The sequence below is a fragment of the Gouania willdenowi genome, chromosome 6 (assembly GCF_900634775.1).
Source record: "Gouania willdenowi chromosome 6, fGouWil2.1, whole genome shotgun sequence".
Taxonomy (NCBI): Eukaryota; Metazoa; Chordata; class Actinopteri; order Blenniiformes; family Gobiesocidae; genus Gouania; species Gouania willdenowi.
The window spans coordinates 50,048,366-50,065,163 of NC_041049.1; the positions used below are offsets into that span (position 1 = coordinate 50,048,366).

At 38.8% G+C, this 16,798-nt stretch overlaps 1 protein-coding gene across 2 annotated transcripts in view; it reads left to right on the top strand.

Annotated features, from left to right (window-relative positions):
• The window catches only part of btbd11b (BTB (POZ) domain containing 11b), a 148,155-nt gene that overhangs the window by 109,139 nt on the left and 22,218 nt on the right, over positions 1–16,798 (top strand). For both annotated transcript variants that reach the window (XM_028449418.1, XM_028449419.1), the window contains exons 3-5: positions 7,715–7,919; positions 15,285–15,437; positions 16,381–16,546. In XM_028449418.1, the coding sequence (XP_028305219.1) occupies positions 7,715–7,919; positions 15,285–15,437; positions 16,381–16,546 (524 nt within the window). The remainder of the gene's footprint in view (positions 1–7,714; positions 7,920–15,284; positions 15,438–16,380; positions 16,547–16,798) is intronic.

Sequence of the window (16,798 nt, forward strand, 5' to 3'; positions counted from 1 at the left end):
AAAGTGAAACGTTCTCCAGGTCACATGACCTGGTGAAAGACGGTCCGTGTCCTCCAAACTTACATAGTCGGTATTTCAAGAGGGAAGCCCCGCTCTGTGCACTGATACTGTCAAGCTCTGTATATTGGCCTGAGGAATCATTTAAAATAACTCATATGGGTCAACTCCTTAGGTCAAAAAGTCCACTGTGGGCCTTTAAATTTGGCCAATCATGGAAAAAAGATATTTGATTTGATTTTGATTTTTGATTTTGATCAACTTAAAAACAGTTAAGTAAAAATAACAACATCAAGAATTGAAAACAAAAAGTAACATTCATCTTCAAATTCTTAAGCATGAGCAAAAAGGAGTATACATAAAAACGTATCTAATCCTACCCCTTTAATTACAGTTTTAGTTCCTTCTACCTTTCGATTAGGAACCACGTGTGTTTTCTTGACAACGAACTCATCAGCATTAATACTTGAAAGACACAAACAGTCAAAGTCATCAGTCTATGACGGGGTTAATTAATTTTGGAAAACGATCGCTGGTACACATCCTCAAGGTAATTAAGTAACAAACCTATGATGTATGTATTTGATCCAGATTGCCATACTGATTCACATAAGCTCAGGGAGAACATTCAAACTATTTATGGAGGAAGTGAATTTGGTTTTAAAGAACTCATCACCTGGTGGTAGACAACAATTATTGTGTTTAATTCCATTCCGTGTGTAGCCATGTGTGATGGTTACGACAATAAAGACTCCTGGAATCCATTCCTGTTTAGGATTAAATAACATTGTTCACATGAGATGATTGTTTACTGCTGCAGCTCACAAGGACACAGAGCTGCATAAAACACAACACACTCATATTTGTGGAGCTCTTCCTTTATGACTTGGCTCCATGTCACCTTCAATAACTCCTCAGTACATAAAACTCATCCGACCATGCCTCGATGCAGGATATTTTCACTGTCATTCTTCACATTAAGTATATTTCTTGCTACTAATGCTTATATGAGACAGTTTTGTGATACCCTCTAGACGTGATTTGTGCGCAATGTCAAATCAAGCCTCAGTTTAAGCGACCAAGCTAATGTTTGATTATCTGACGTCCCTGTAATAAGGTGTATTCTGTTTGTTTTTTGTGACATCTCTTCTGATTTTCAAATGAACAGAACTAACGGCAGTCAGAATAGCTTAACGTCTTGTGGAGTCGAAATGGCTACAGGCGGCCGTTAAATGCTACTCGGCAAATAATTGAAGCGCAGGAAATGTGATGATGGCGGCAGCTGCACAGTGCGATGAAAAGCCATTCATCAAAGCTTAAAAATGAGTTAGTGCTGCTTTATTTTTCTCATAAAGGATTGAATATAATTATTTTATCAGAAGACAATGTTGATTCCTATATTTTCAAAGAGTTTTCTTTTTCCTATCATACAATGAAGAAGCTTCATCGCTGTGAATGAAGCAGTTTAGACATTTTGTGAGCACACTTTCATTTGAAACCAGCACTTTTATGAGAATTGCAAAGCTTTTGAAGACAAAGGGAGGCTTACTCTGCAATTAAAACTAAAAGTAATCATCAATGATCTGAATCTGATCTGTCCCTTACCTCTTTTCATCTTGTTAACATTCATCCACCAGTAGAAACGATTGCGAGTCTTGTATTGACGAGGCGAGTGATTTTAATTTACTAAAAAGTGTTGTACCAGTTTGTCCTTGCTGTTTCTCCATTTCTGAGCATATACTGTATGTGGTCAGTGCAAAGAAATTGTTAATCCCCTTCTCAGCTGGTATTTCTGTGCGTACCTGCTGGAAGAGAAGCACTGGATTGACTTTGTGCTTTAACATGCTGGCGCCTCACTGCTGTTTCACTCATCTGCAGTTCCAGCTCTAACACTCTGCTCTGCTCGCTAAGGAAATGTCACAGAGCAGCAGAAATAAGACATGAAAAGCTGCTGTTGCTGACCACCTCAGCTTTCCACAGCAACGCTTCAGAAAGCCTTGCTTCACAGGGAGCTATTAACGTAACATGTTGTATATTGCCTTTTGCTGCTAGAGCAGTTCAGACGAGTCCTTCTGATAGGCTGTAGTGTAAAGCATTGGTTAAATGTATTTTATATCCACTAGTTTTCAAGGTAAGGTCTCCAAAAATCTGATTCATCAGTGGACAACTTCTTATACACGCCTGATTCAAACCTAATTCAACTCCTTGAACTTGTGGTAATAGAATCCTGAAACATTTGCCTTGTGGCAGAAAAGTTTGCGCTCTAAAAAAAAGGATATTGTATTCATATTGTATTGTGTATGTACCTGTACATATATGACAATAAAAGTAAAGTAAAATATATTCTATTCTTCTATTCCACATATGTCAAACTCAAGGCACAGGGGCCAAATCCAAAAGAAAACATTAATCAATGTGTAAATTACCAAATAGTTCAGTTGTAAATTGTTGTTGCAAAATTGTGCAATTTTTCTCAAATTATTCCACAAAATCTCCCCATATTAGATAAAAATTGGTCAAAAAATAAATAAATCAAAGAACATTTAAGTATCAGTTACTTATTGCTTAGATATTGTGGATGCCTTCCATCCTTTAAATCTAATTTATAACTGGAAGTGCAAACGTAGGGACATCAATGTTGACATTGGTAGTTCTCCCTTGTGATGGAACTAGTCCGTATTTGGCCCTTGAACTAAAATGAGTTTAACACCCCTGCTCTATTCTATATTGTCATAAGCGGTATGCAACATGGCTTGTATACTGCAAGGTTTTAATCGGGTAAAGACATAGTGTATAGTGTAAATTAAAGACCAGTTGCTTGAAAGATAGATGTAAACAGGCTGCTCCAAAATCTCCACTGTAAACACTCTCTTATTGACATTGTTGGAAAAGTTTCAAGCATTGCACTGTGGGATCTGGAGTCCCTTAGCAGATGCATAGAAGCGTTAGTACTAGTTTTATCTTGATTTATTATTATTATTATTATTATTATTATTATTATTATTATTATTATTATTATTATTATAACTAGGCAATACCTGTATTCGCAAGGCAAATATGTATTTTGCAATTGAAAATTAAAAAAATTGGCAAAAATGACAACCTGTATCTGGATTTGTTGACACATTTGTTGTTTTCACTAATGAAATTGAAAGTAATAATGCAGGAAAAACAGAAGACTGAACTTGACCTTAAGTATGTTTTTATCTCACACATTGAAAGGAAATGTTGTTCAATGGTACCAGTCTGAGCACTCTATCTCAATTTGTGACCAAGTTATAGGGATTTTTTTTTTTTTTTTTGTCATCCTGAGAGAGTTGAGGTCTGAATTTGTTCTGGCTTCCAGAATAATGTACTTTTCTGAGGAGTTCTTGACCTTAAATATGACCTTGAGTGAAGGTCAAGGTCACACATTGAAAGGAAATGTCATTCAATACTACCAGTGGCCAAGATATTTTTTTTTGTGATGTCCTTTGACCCCTACCGATCTTTTTACTGGTAAGTCGTACAGCTTTGGTCCAATTAAATAAAATACTTGAAATGAGCTTTTCATAAATGTAAGCATAAAACTTGAATGATAACTATTCATAGAGATATGGAAAATTTGGTTTTTTGACACTTGACGCGACCTTGACCTTGACATTGACATTTTGGCTCCAAAAAAGCTCTACTGCACATCCTTGAAATTGTCCCTATGAGATGACATACATGTCATTAGTGCTGCATTAATAGCCTAGGAGGAGTTCCAGGACAAAGCAATTTGCTGAAGAAAAATAGGAACTCCTACTAGAACAATGTAACAATGTAATATTAACTTGGATCTATATAGTGCTTTTCATGACACACAAAGCGCTTTACAGAAACCATTATTCATTCACAGCAGCTACAGCTGTCCTGGGGCATACTGACAGAAGCGTGGCTTCCAATCTACAGCCCCTTTGACCACCACCAAAGTTAATGCATTTGGTACGCATTCATACGAGGCAATGTGGGTAAAGTGCCTTGCCCAAGGACACAACAACAATGACTGGGATAGAGCAGGATTTGAACCGCCAATCCTTAGGTTATTGGACGACCAGCAATACCACTGAGCCATGGCCGCCACTGTTTTCCCCCAAAAACTCTTCCAAAGTGACTTCCCAACACATTTCTGAGAGTTGTGGCAAAACAATGGCAGATGATTGTTTTGGGGTTTAACAAAAAGATCTGAATGTGGCCGAAATAGAAAGTCTTGGAGAGTGAGATGATATGACGGGGAATACTTGGAACAAACTACAACCAAAATGGTGTCAAGTGTATCACTGTCCTCCTTGTCTGGTGGAGAAACACAATAAATCAGGGTAAGAATAGTTTAAAAAAAGGACAAAAACTTTATTGTTCCAAAAGAAAATTCCAATCAAGCTGCATGTTCTGCTCTCACAGATCAACAGACTTAAATACAACTATTAAATCCAACACATTAAAGAATGATTTAGTGATATTTAACAATATTTAAGTTCATGTTAGTAAATAAATAAACAGATGTTTATATTTATAGTTATATTTACATGGTTATTGTGTGGAAAAATGTATTCAAAATTGTGGAGTACTATTATATAGTAGATAATAGCGCAATTATATTATCATTATTATTTTATTTATAAAATTATGTGGGCAAAATTTTCATTCGGGGAACATTTGGGAAAAAATATGTCTGTTTTCTGGCACTAGTGCACCAAAAACAAGAAGTGAAAACACTTCTACGTAATCCACATCCCAGAATGCAATGCGTGAAACTTTTCTGAAGTTGTCAATAAGAGAATGTTTACAGTGGTGATCAAAACAAACTTTCAAGAATCAATTTTAACCTTTTACATCTTTTGTTTTAGTAAATGATCTTTGCTTTACATATATATATTGATATTAGTCTTTGTGAGACTATATAAGCATTAATATGACTACAGTTGTGTTCAAAATGATTCAACCCCCACTGCAGTAAAGTATTTTAGCAAGTCTGACATTTATTTTTTATCTTGTTTATAATCAGATCAAAAAAGGACTTGTAAAATGGACAAATAAAACTTAGATTACAACATTTTTTTGTAATATACCAACTGATGTCCTTTCTGTGATTACCTCATTGACAAAATTATTCAACCCCATATTTAGTACTTAATACAACACCCTTTGGCAATAATAACATTCTTCAGGTGTGAAACACAGCTTGACACAAGTTTCTTGCAGTGATCTACAAGTATCTTAGCCCATTCTTCAAGGGCAAAGGTCTCCAGTTCATTGACATTCTTGGGCTTGCGTGCTGCTCATGCCTTCTTCAAGTCCCACCAGAGATTTTCTAAAGTATTTAAGTCAGGCTATTGTGATGGCCACTCTTTGTCTGCAACCAAGCTATGATAGATTCTAGAGGTATGTTTGGGATCGTTGTCCTGTTGGAAGGTCCAACATCTTCCAAGCTTCAGCTTTTGTCACTGACCCAAGATTTCCTGGTAGATAATTGAATTCATGGTACCTTGCACACTCTGGAGATTCCCTGTACCTGAAGAAGCGAAACAGCCCCAGAGCATGACTGACCCCCCACCATGCTTCACAGTAGGCAAGGTGTTATTTTATCTATATAATCCTCATTTTTCCTCCTCCAGACATATCGTTGATCCATGAGCCCAAATAGTTCCAATTTTGTCTCGTCGCTCCAGACAACAGTATCCCAAAACCTTTGAGGCTTGTCCACGTCGTTTTTGGCATACTGGAGTTGACTCTGGAGTCAGCAGGGGGTGCGCCGAGTAGTTCTGGCACGGAGGCCTTCATTTTGCAGTGTGTGCCATACTGTCTGGGCCGAAACCTGAGTACCTCCGTCTGACAAGTCCTGTCGCAGTTCCTCAGCTGTCACCCGGGGATTTTTCTCCACCTTTCGTTTCAGGTACCGGACAGCAGTTGCCAACAGCATCTTCTTTCTGCCACGTCCAGGTAGCGTTTCCACTGTGAATTAGCTTTAAACTCGCAAATTATGTTTCCAATTGTGTCTCTTGAAATGTTTAACATCATTGCTATCTTTTAATATCCATATCTTTGCTTATGAAGAGAAATTAGCTCGGACTTCACCATGTTGTAAAGACACCATTGTTGCTCATTATGGTTCTGTTCACATCTACAGGTGTTTTTAACACCTGATTGAAATCTCCGTTCTAAAGAGTGGTCTTTTAGCGGGTTGAATCTTTAGGGGGTTGAATAAATGTTAGTATGACAAAATCATTGTTAAAAAGCGTTCATAAAACTTTATAAGCATTAATGACATAAAAAAGTCTAATAAGCATTAGAAAGACAATATACGTGTTAATAAGACCATATAAGCATTAATAAAACTATGTAAGCGTACGTCAGACTATACATGTTTTAATAAGCATTAATAAGACAAACTTTCTAGATGCAATTTCAGGCTTTTACATCTTTTTTTTAAGCAAATGATATTTGATTTATTGATCTATGAAGCCCTACGCTATAAATTTGAACTTGTATGAATTTTCTTATGAAATGTGAGCAAAATCAGCTGCAGTATCACCAGTTTATTCCCGATGTTAGCCTGGTCAGGCTCCAGTGCTCCTGTGCACCTCTGTAGGTTTCTAAAATGAGATGAGCAGTACAAAGAGATGTCCAATGTATTTCTCAATCAGCACAGCGCTCAAATGGAAGCTGGGTGAGTGACTTTTATTGCATGGCTGCTCTTTCCTCACTCTGGCATCCTTTTCACACCCTCCACTCACATTGTCACGGGTAAATGGATTCTTGGCAAACACCAAATAGTGTAATTCGATGGTAAACAAACACTTTTGTCCATAACAATGATTGCTCTCGCTCAGCATTTAAGGCACTGATACAGCACAGTGTTCACCACTGGGAACAAAGAGGCTTCCAATAAAGTGTTTTTAAGTCAAGCATGCAAAGAATTCATTACCCTCAGGGAGGTGAATCTATACAGGAAAACACGACTGTCTTTATTGAAATAGGATTTTACAGTTTAATGATACATGCTAACGTTTTTAATCATGCTGGAAAACAAAGAAATCTTTCGCAATGTTGAAATGAAGCCAATGGATATCTAGCCTGGAACAATTCCACACTCAGCCCCTGTACCAGCCACTCAGACCTTATTGTAATACAGATAGATTTCTGTCTGGATTTTTCCAGGCTAGTGGATATCTAAATTTACTGTTAAAATGCCCATTTTTATTCCAAAAGCATGGACAAAAATGGATAAAAACCTGTTAAACTTTGATGTTAAAAATGCAATTACTGTTACTGTAGTTTTCTACAGCTTTGATTTTTCAAACCGAACAGAATGACCTTAAAGTTCTGTCACATTATGCAGAGAAAGAGGCTTGGAGTAGCTAATGTGTATCCATAAATATTCATTTCGTATCCAGTGCAGTCCTAGGCATGCTTATCCTCCTGCTCTTCTTCCCCAGTGAGCTGCACAGAAAGGACTGGGATGAACCTTGTCTCTTTCCTGATTGTGGTCTTTGGGAAACTGCCTTTCTCCTGACAGAGAATGCTCTGAGGGAGCTGGGAAGAAGGAAGATGTGTCCCAGACGTCTTTTTAAAGGCCACATGTTTAAAATATTCTATACCTCGCTGTTCTAGTACTGAGTGTGTCTAAATTATTTTCTCACTGCTTGTTTTTCTTCCTTTCTGTCTAACCGTTGATGATCCGTTTGTGTTTACGTAGGCGATCTCGTCTCTCGAGCCATGCATCATCTGCAGCCGCTGTACATGAAGAACCAGAGCAATGGGACTCCGATGCATCAAAAGAGCAGCATGATATACTGGGCACCCGAAGCTATCTACACGCTGTGTTACTTCATGCACTGTCCTCACATGGAGTGGGAGAACCCCAATGTTGAGCCCTCCAGGGTTACGTTACAAACAGAAAGGTGAGGAGCAAAGTAAACCATATACACACAGACACATGAGGGACTGCCTAGAGCAGGGGTGTCCAACATATTCCATTTCAAGGGCTGAATACGGAACAATTTCAACATTATTCTGCCCTATAAAAATATGTAAAGTAATGGAAGTTACAGACGATATCCAATCTTTAAATTTCCTTCAGTTTGTGAGCAATTTCTATTCAATTTGGGAGAAATTTGTGACAATGTTTTAAAATGGCAGGATTTTGGAAAATATAAAGATTTATTTTTTAACAATTGCCAATGAAATATGATGTGTGGAAAACTGCACCCTGGCAAATATTGTGGATGTTCATTGAATTTATGTATTTGGATGGGCTGAGAAATCTACAACTGAATTACTTGGTATTTTTACACAATGATTCATGTTTTCTGTAATTTCGTTTTTATCCTGCGGGACGAATTTGATGCTCTAAAGGACTGGGTTTGGCCCCTGGGCCTTGAGTTTGAGACATGTGGCTTAAAGGGTTGTAATTTAAAAAAAAAAAAATCATTAGTGAGCAACTAAATGCCAGCTTTTGGCTGACATGCGTCTAGGCCAGGGGTGGGCAAACATTTTGGCACAGGGTCACACGGACTTTTTGAAAATTGTCAGAAGGGCTGGCAATCTTTAAAACATTTATGTCCTTTTTTGTTTTCTTAAGCTTTTTGGCACAGAATGCAAACAAAGTTTTGTTGTTTCCTTTATTTATTGACTGCTGTACTTTTACATTTGTTTTTTTTTCATGCAGGTAATTAGTTTAATTTAGTTTTGATTTATTTATGAAATATACATTATAAAACATGATGTTACTTGTTTCCTGTTCGTTCATTTCATACTTGATAAGTATAACCCTGAATTTCCACTGGATGCGTAACTGCTACAAAACAGCACCGTCACTGCTGAGTCATGCTGCTGCCCTCTGCAGCTAATACGCGGCACCTTTTTTGCTGGACGCTGGAGCTGTGCTGCAGCAAATTAACAAAAATAAGCCTGTGCGGGACAGTAAGTAGTATATAGACACAGAATAAAATATCCGGATTATTTTCAAAATGAAATACTACGTGTTCAAGGGGGAAAACACCGACCTTCCAGGACTTACAATGGGCCCATTTCGGACTCTATCCAAAAATCGAGCACATATTCGGACTTGGGGGGACCTGACCTTTCCGTTGATACCATGGTTGGCCTGAACCGAATTGTATATCACACATAAATATTGCATTTATCCATGGTTGAATCACACATATGTATCGCGCGATTACACGTGAATTAGCGGGATCTCCTGAGTTCTTGCTGCAACAGATGTGAAGGCGGTGGCGATTGCTGGACTGTAGATTGCACTGAAGTTACGCAGCGGAGCAGTTTCGGTGCAGATACGCATCGAGTGGAAATCCAGGGTGAGGGTGTGTCAGCACTGCAGCGTAGCGCTGCCTTGCGAGCCAGCCGTATTCACGTGACACCATGACATCCCGCAAAAAAACAGCAACAAACTTACTTTACCCTATGTTAATGAGTAATGTTCCACATGTAGTTTATTCAATGGCTAACATGTGTCAAGGATTTCCATGGCCTTGAAGGGATCATTGTTGCGTGCAGCTTTCTCTGCCGATGTTCGTCTTTGTTTACATGTGTTCTGGGTGTTGATTGGCTGGGAGGCTGGAAAAAGGGCGGGTGTAAGCGGAGAATGGGAGAACATTCTTTTCCCACGGGTGTTGAGATAAATGACGGAGTAAGATGTTTCTGTTTGTGTTTTAATTGTTTATTTTGGCTTTGGCTGGCCGATTAAAAAGAACAACGGGCCGGATGTGGCCCGCGGCCCACATCCGGCCTAGGATCACATCTAGGATCAATCAACATTACTTCATACCCAAATACATTATTTTTCTGCAGAAAAAAGTGTGTTTTGGGGGGGGTTAGTTACTCTGAAGTTTTTTTTTCTTTTCATAATTCATTCCATAAGTGTTGTACTGGTCATGATTTTGCTTCAATTTTGCCAATTAATTTCCTCTTCACGTGTTGCAGTTGGCTACTTCCTAGCCTTCACTGTTTAAGAGCAAAATCTATCTGTTTTTATTGAGGGTTGATGAGAGCTAATAATGTCACTTTGCATCTTTTCTGATAGCATGCCTAAGAGTAGCAGGGATCACCCGGAGATACATATTTGTCTCCATACCTGTTTTCCAACAGACAAAACATGTCCCTTTCTTGACAACGAAGGCTGTCTGATCCCATGATGCTCCAGTCAAGAATAATGAGTTCAAATAGTCATTTTCACCACCTAAGGTGACCTTTAAAGAAGCTAATGAGAAGTGGTGATACCTTGAGGTTGAGTTGTTGAGATGTTTCCTCTGAGATGTATTATGTTACTTTGTTATATTTTGGTTCTGGAACTCACTGTGCTTTACTTTAAATTCTTCTTGATTTCTAATATAAGAAGATTCTAGTTCTCTGATGCTCCCTGTGCACCACCCTGCACAGGTTATTAACTGTGTTCCACTGCGCAGCGTAGCAGACTGCTCTTTTATTGCACTGCTGGTTCTCGATGTGTGGCTCTGAAAATGGCACACCAGATGTTTTCCTCAGGAAGTACGGCACAGTGAATTGCTAGCTCAGTGGCAACTTGATTGAGCCCTGTGGGTGACCTGAGCAACCAGGAATGGACTTATAGAGCCGCACTTGCAGAGACACGTCCTTGTCGATAATTACAGTTACTGACGTAGTGGGACATTATCAGGCCACTGCTGTGAGGCACTGATGGCGACTTGTTCATGATAGACATAAGGATTAGACAATGTTTCCATGATGTTATTCCCTTGATCTTTCAGTCAGAAAAAGCACAGAACAGTTATCTTATTCTAGCGGTATTTTTTCTGTAGCATGTTCAGTATTCTCTTTATTTTGTGGGAAACTTCCAGTTAGCTTGCAGCAGTTGTGGGAAAACATGGCTGACAGTTGAGCCTGAGCAGTCCTCCTCTGAGGCTCCAGACTTTATCACCCCACGCAGAGCAATTTATCAGCGTGTGCTTTTTGTTTCTCTTGTGTCTGCTTCAGCTTCAAAATTAAATGCTATTTTTGACCAACATTTACAGTTATACCTTTTGGTTTTTAGTGCTACTCGTTGCAAATGGCAAAGCAAAGCCAGGAATAAAAAAATCACTCAAACAGTAAATAAATGAAATCAGAATTTAGTGATTGAATAGAAGTGTTTATCATTCATTCCTGCTTTGATTTCTGGTGTTTGCACCCAAAAACTCTGCCAAAGTGACTTCCCAACACATTTCTGGTGTTTTCAATGGCAGATGTTTAGGGCTTACACAGAGAAATTAGCCCAAATTAAATGTCTCGTGTAGTGAGGTGATCAATAGAACAAAAATGGTGTCAAGCCAATGATTATCCTCCTTGCACTGCATAAAACACAAATCATTACGGCAAGAATGAAGTAAATGTAGATGCATCCATCTACGAGACCCCACATCCCACAATGCAATGCACAAAATGTTTCTGACAATGTAAATAAGAGAGTGTTTAAAGTGGAGATCAGAACAAACTTTCGAGCCGCAATTTCAACCTTTTGCATCTTTTCTTATACATATACAGTATCTATAGTAACTCATTGCCATTTTGGTTTAGTAACATTGACTGCCAAAGACGTCTAAAGACGTTAATTGTATTTTTTTGGCTGGGGTTGCTAGGAGACAGTGTGACAAAGCTCTCCTGTGAATATCTAACTTGTATCATGATGTAGTGACCAACTGGTGCCATGTAGGTGGAGGTAGCGCAACTTTGGATGAGAGATCACCCATGTTGGGCAGAGCTCAGAGGGAGAGGAAACAAGTTTACAAGACAGAAAACGAGAGTTGATGCTGAAGCTCCCAGCAGCTCACAGCAGTGCACACTCGACCAGAGCATGTGTGGAACTGAGCAGACTATTGAGAGTGTCGTGATGGTGAGAGAAACCGATCAAGAAACGGGGCAAGCGGTGAGACTCAGCATGTCCGGGAGAAGGAGGAAGTTGCGTTTGTGGAAGTAGCGCTGAAAGCAACTCTTGTCCGAGCGCAGCTCTGGTGAATCAGAAATGGTGCCAAGGCGCAAATAAAGCCAAGCCGCTCTCTGGATAATGTAGAGCCAATGAAAGGAGTCAAAGGTGGCGTGTTCAGCAAAAAACTCCAAACTTTATTCTCCATTCACCCACACTTCTCTATAGCCTTCTAACATCACAGTGCACACACTGAGTCACACCAAAATACATCCGACCAGAAACACCGCCTTTTCAACACAATAATGTTCCCCACCACTTCACAGTCGCTGGGTGAATTATAAACGTAACTGATCGCCACAATATCATCCATTGTAAGAACACCACCGGCAACAGTGAAGCCCCTCCCCTCGACGCGCTTCCCGAGCATCTTCAACGCTGGTGACAAGCGTCTGTAATCAATGAGCACAAGCGTCCAACTACGCGTGTGAGGCACGATTTTGACGCCCAAAACGCGTTTGGTGTGAACGTACCATATGAAATCCATTCAACTCTGACCTAGATAGCAAAATAATAATGATTTTGCCATCAAAAGCCTGGTTTCAGTGTTGTTTTTGTAGTTTTATAGTAGGAAACTAATGTTGAGGTGTCACTAAAGCAAAAGTCACTATTTGTGTGAAACTTGCCTCCATTCAACTGCTGATTATGGAACAACGAAACAAGCTAGAAACAAAATAATTTTTCTGATGAAACTAGAGAGTCTAATCTTTCAGAATTTGTTTTTTTTTTATTTCAGATTGTCATACTACAAAATATTCTGTGGGTCTTTAAATATCAGAGAAAATCATCTAAAACACCTGGCAATATGGGGTTGGCTGCTCTGAAAATGGCTGGCAGTGAATGAGTTAATAGGCATTGACAATACTGTGTAAGTGTTGTTCAATGTTAGTAGGACTATATAAGTGTTAATAAGACTATTTAAAGGTCAATGAGACTATATAAGTCTACTAAAATGATATAAGCTTTAATAGGCATCGATAAGACTACACAAGTGTTAATAAGACTACATAAAAGTTAACGAGACCATATATGCATAATTAGGACTCTGTAAACTTTAATAAGACTATTTAAGTTTTTATTAAGCATTAATAAGACTATATAAAACTTTAATGAGACTATAAGCATTATTCTCATTTATAATAATAATAATATGGATTTATATAGTGACTTTTTCATAGAGACTCAAAGCGCTTCACATAAACTGTTATTCATTCACACTAATCAAACCAAGCCATTTTGCACCTTCTGACCACCTCCAACATTCATGCACAATTTATACAAGGCAATGTGGGTAAAGTGCCTTGCCCAAGGACACAACGACAATGACTTGGATACAATTCAAACTCCCAACCCTTCGGTTATTGGACGACCCACTCTACCACTGAGCCACGGTCGCCCCGAATAGACTATATAAGTGTAAATAAGACTATATAAAGGTTAATATGAGACTACCAGTGTATATGTGTTAAAAAAATTAATCAAATTATATAAGCATTAATAACATTAAAAAGACTAAGTGTTGATATGCGTTGATAGGACTACATAAGCGTGAAACTTGGCATGTAGAGTCTTCAGTTGGACGGGATCTAAAGTTATCAAAATAATTTTGTTAGGGTAAAATATGTGCAAATTATTAACGAGTAAAGTTTTCTAGCTACGTAATGGACTATGTAAGCATTATTAAGACTATATAAGTTTTAACACGCATTAATAAGCCTTAAGATAATATAAGTGTAAATAAGCCTAATAAGTGTTTAATAAGCTTTATTAAGACTATTCAAGCCTTAATAAGACTATATAAATGGTAATAGACGTTATTAATATTCAAAGTGTTAATAGTGTTAATAAGGCTATATGCAGATAAATGCTCTATACTAAAGTTCTCTAAATAATCAAAAATAAATACATTGGGGTCAATTTAATTTGTCATCTTCATCAAACATGTAAACATACTCACTTTATCTCAGCTTGTTACATAACAGAATCCTATGAGTATCATCATACCTGTCATGGTTTTATCCTGCATAATTTATTCATGACAACACAATGGTTTCAGTGAAGAAACATACTGTATATATGACTGCATCATGGTGTCAATATACATAACACAGGGTCAGAATGCGACACCATGCATAATGTATCTTCATATATATTCATGGGACTGCTGTGTATTCTGATGCAGGATAAGTGGAGAGGAGATGAAGACAAGCTTCCATTCATTTATTCTTGTCGTGTGTGTTAGCTGCATACGGAAAAGAAAATTAGCTCCAGACAAGCAGATGATGTCAGAAATAATCATAAAGACGACAGCTGACAATGCAAAGATACAACCTCCAATGTTTTATATCAAAGATTGATATAAAGTGCATATAATCTTAATATTGTATTTAGCCCTAGATTATGAGTAATATATGGGCAGATTGCAGTGGTAGGGATGGAGGAGCACAACTTGTTCTCTGGGTAATATAAATTACATCAAACATGACTTGAATCAATTAGGCAGGATCATATTATATTGTATTATATGAAGTTAGCCTGAGGCGTTTGGGCAGCCTGGGAGATTAGGTCCTGGGGTTCAGGCTCATATACTAATCCAGCTTCAACTGTGATTTCTTCAGTGGTCACACGGGCGACCGTGGCTCAGGTGGTAGTGGGTCGTCTTCTGATCGAGAGGTTGGGGGTTCGATCCCAGTACCTGACTATGTGTCGAAGTGTCCTTGGGCAAGACACTGAACCCTAAGTTGCTCCCAGTGGTCGACTAGCGCCTTGCATGGCAGTCCTGTCCCATTGGTGTGTGAATGTGAGAGTGATTGGGTGAATGAGCTGATATGTAAAGCGCTTTGAGACTGCTTCAGTGTGGTGATAAAGCGCTATATAAAATCAAGTCCATTTACCATTTACATCTGTATTAACTGTTCGTAGCATAAAATTAGGTAAAATGCATTCCATTATTTTACTGCAGCACAGGCAGCGAGTCTCCCTTCATACAATGTTTTTTTTTTTTTGACATGCTGTCATTGTTAGATTTACCCAGAACAAAGACAAATCAGTCAAAGGATACGAAGCAGACAGCTAATAAAAGTCAACCTTGAAAAGAAAAGGGAAGTGATTCCTTATAATTATGCACACAAGAACACATTCTACAACTATATGGGAACCCCAATCATGCATTATGCATTTTGTTGCAGTGCGTAATGCAGGTTTTTATTCAGTCTGTGTGTATGCATTGGGTCTTTAAGGGATTTTACCAGATGTATAAGACGTCATATTGATGGCAGTGTATTGTGTGTGTCTCTATCTCCTTCTACAGGCCTTTCCTAGTGCTGCCGCCCCTCATGGAGTGGGTGCGTGTGGCCGTGGTTCACACAGAGCACAGACGCAGCTTCTCTGTGGACAGCGACGATGTTCGACAGGCGGCCCGACTGCTGCTGCCAGGAGTGGACTGTGAGCCCCGCCAACTCCGGTACGGCTCAGGGAAGTGTGTGTGTGTGTGTGTGTGTGTGTGTGTGTGTGTGTGTGTGTGTGTGTGTGTGTGTGTGTGTGTGAACACACATACACACAGTGATACAAGTGAGATTGGACATGCATGTTATTCACGGCCTGATGTTCCCTACAGCAGGGGTTCTCAACCTTGGGGTAAGGACCCCATTTGGGATCGTGAGACACTGGGAGGAGATCCCCAGATGCCTTCAAGAAACTAAAAATTATTTTTTGAACAATTTGAGCCCATTTTTGCTTATTGAATATGTATGAGTGAAACTGAATTGCTTCTCAAGGACAAATAAAGTTTTCTGAATCTGATTATTTTCACCCTTTTTCTGCAACTACATCAAACTTGCCATATTTTAACCTGTTTTCATCCCTTTTTCTTGCCTTATTTATGCTCTTTTTAATGCATTTTTGCTACATTACTCCCATTTCTGCCACGTCTCCATAAAATTTTCACTTTCAAGATATTATCAGCACTTATAAACTCTTTCCACCCTTTCTCCCACTTAACGTTGCATATGTTGACCCGTTATTTAACCACTTTTCACCATATTTCATGCTTTTTTTTGCCAATTTAACCACATTCATCGTTTGTCATGCCTGTTATTTTCCAGTTTAAACTAAGTGTTCTGATATTGACACTTTGAACCCTTTTTACCACTCTAATTCACAACTGTTAACCAATTTTGGATTTTAAAATCCCATTCCACCAAATTTTCTACCATTTTTGGTCACTTTCAACCCATTGTATTTCTGATTAAAACAAGGATTCACATCTTTAAGATTGGACTATATACTATGCACTACAGTGATGTAAAAACAGATGTTCAGGTGTTTAGGGCTGAAATTTGGTGCACTGCAAACGGTCACAACAGTGAGTTTTCAGCGTGTGCATCACTGTGTGTTTGGCCCTTCAGAACGGATGACTGCTTCTGTGCCTCGAGGAAACTGGATGCCACCTCTGCTGAGGCAAAGTTCCTGCAGGACCTAGGCTTCCGTATGCTCAGCTGTGGACGCACAGACCTGGTGAAGCAGGCTGTCAACCTGCTCGGCCCGGATGGTATCAACAGCATGAGTGAGCAGGTTAGAAACAAAGTCAACACGCTAAATAATGCACACGTGGGCACATTTAGCTCACATCTAGACGCACACACACACACACACACACACACACTGTCTGTTAGAGAATGTAAATGCTGCCTTCTTCACCTTTGAGCATCATCCTGACTTGTGAGCCAAGGCACTCATACATATTCAATCTGCTGTATTATTCCTGCAGGTATTCTGCCAAGAAGCTCTGCAGTAAATCATAAACGCCACAGCCTCTTACTGTAA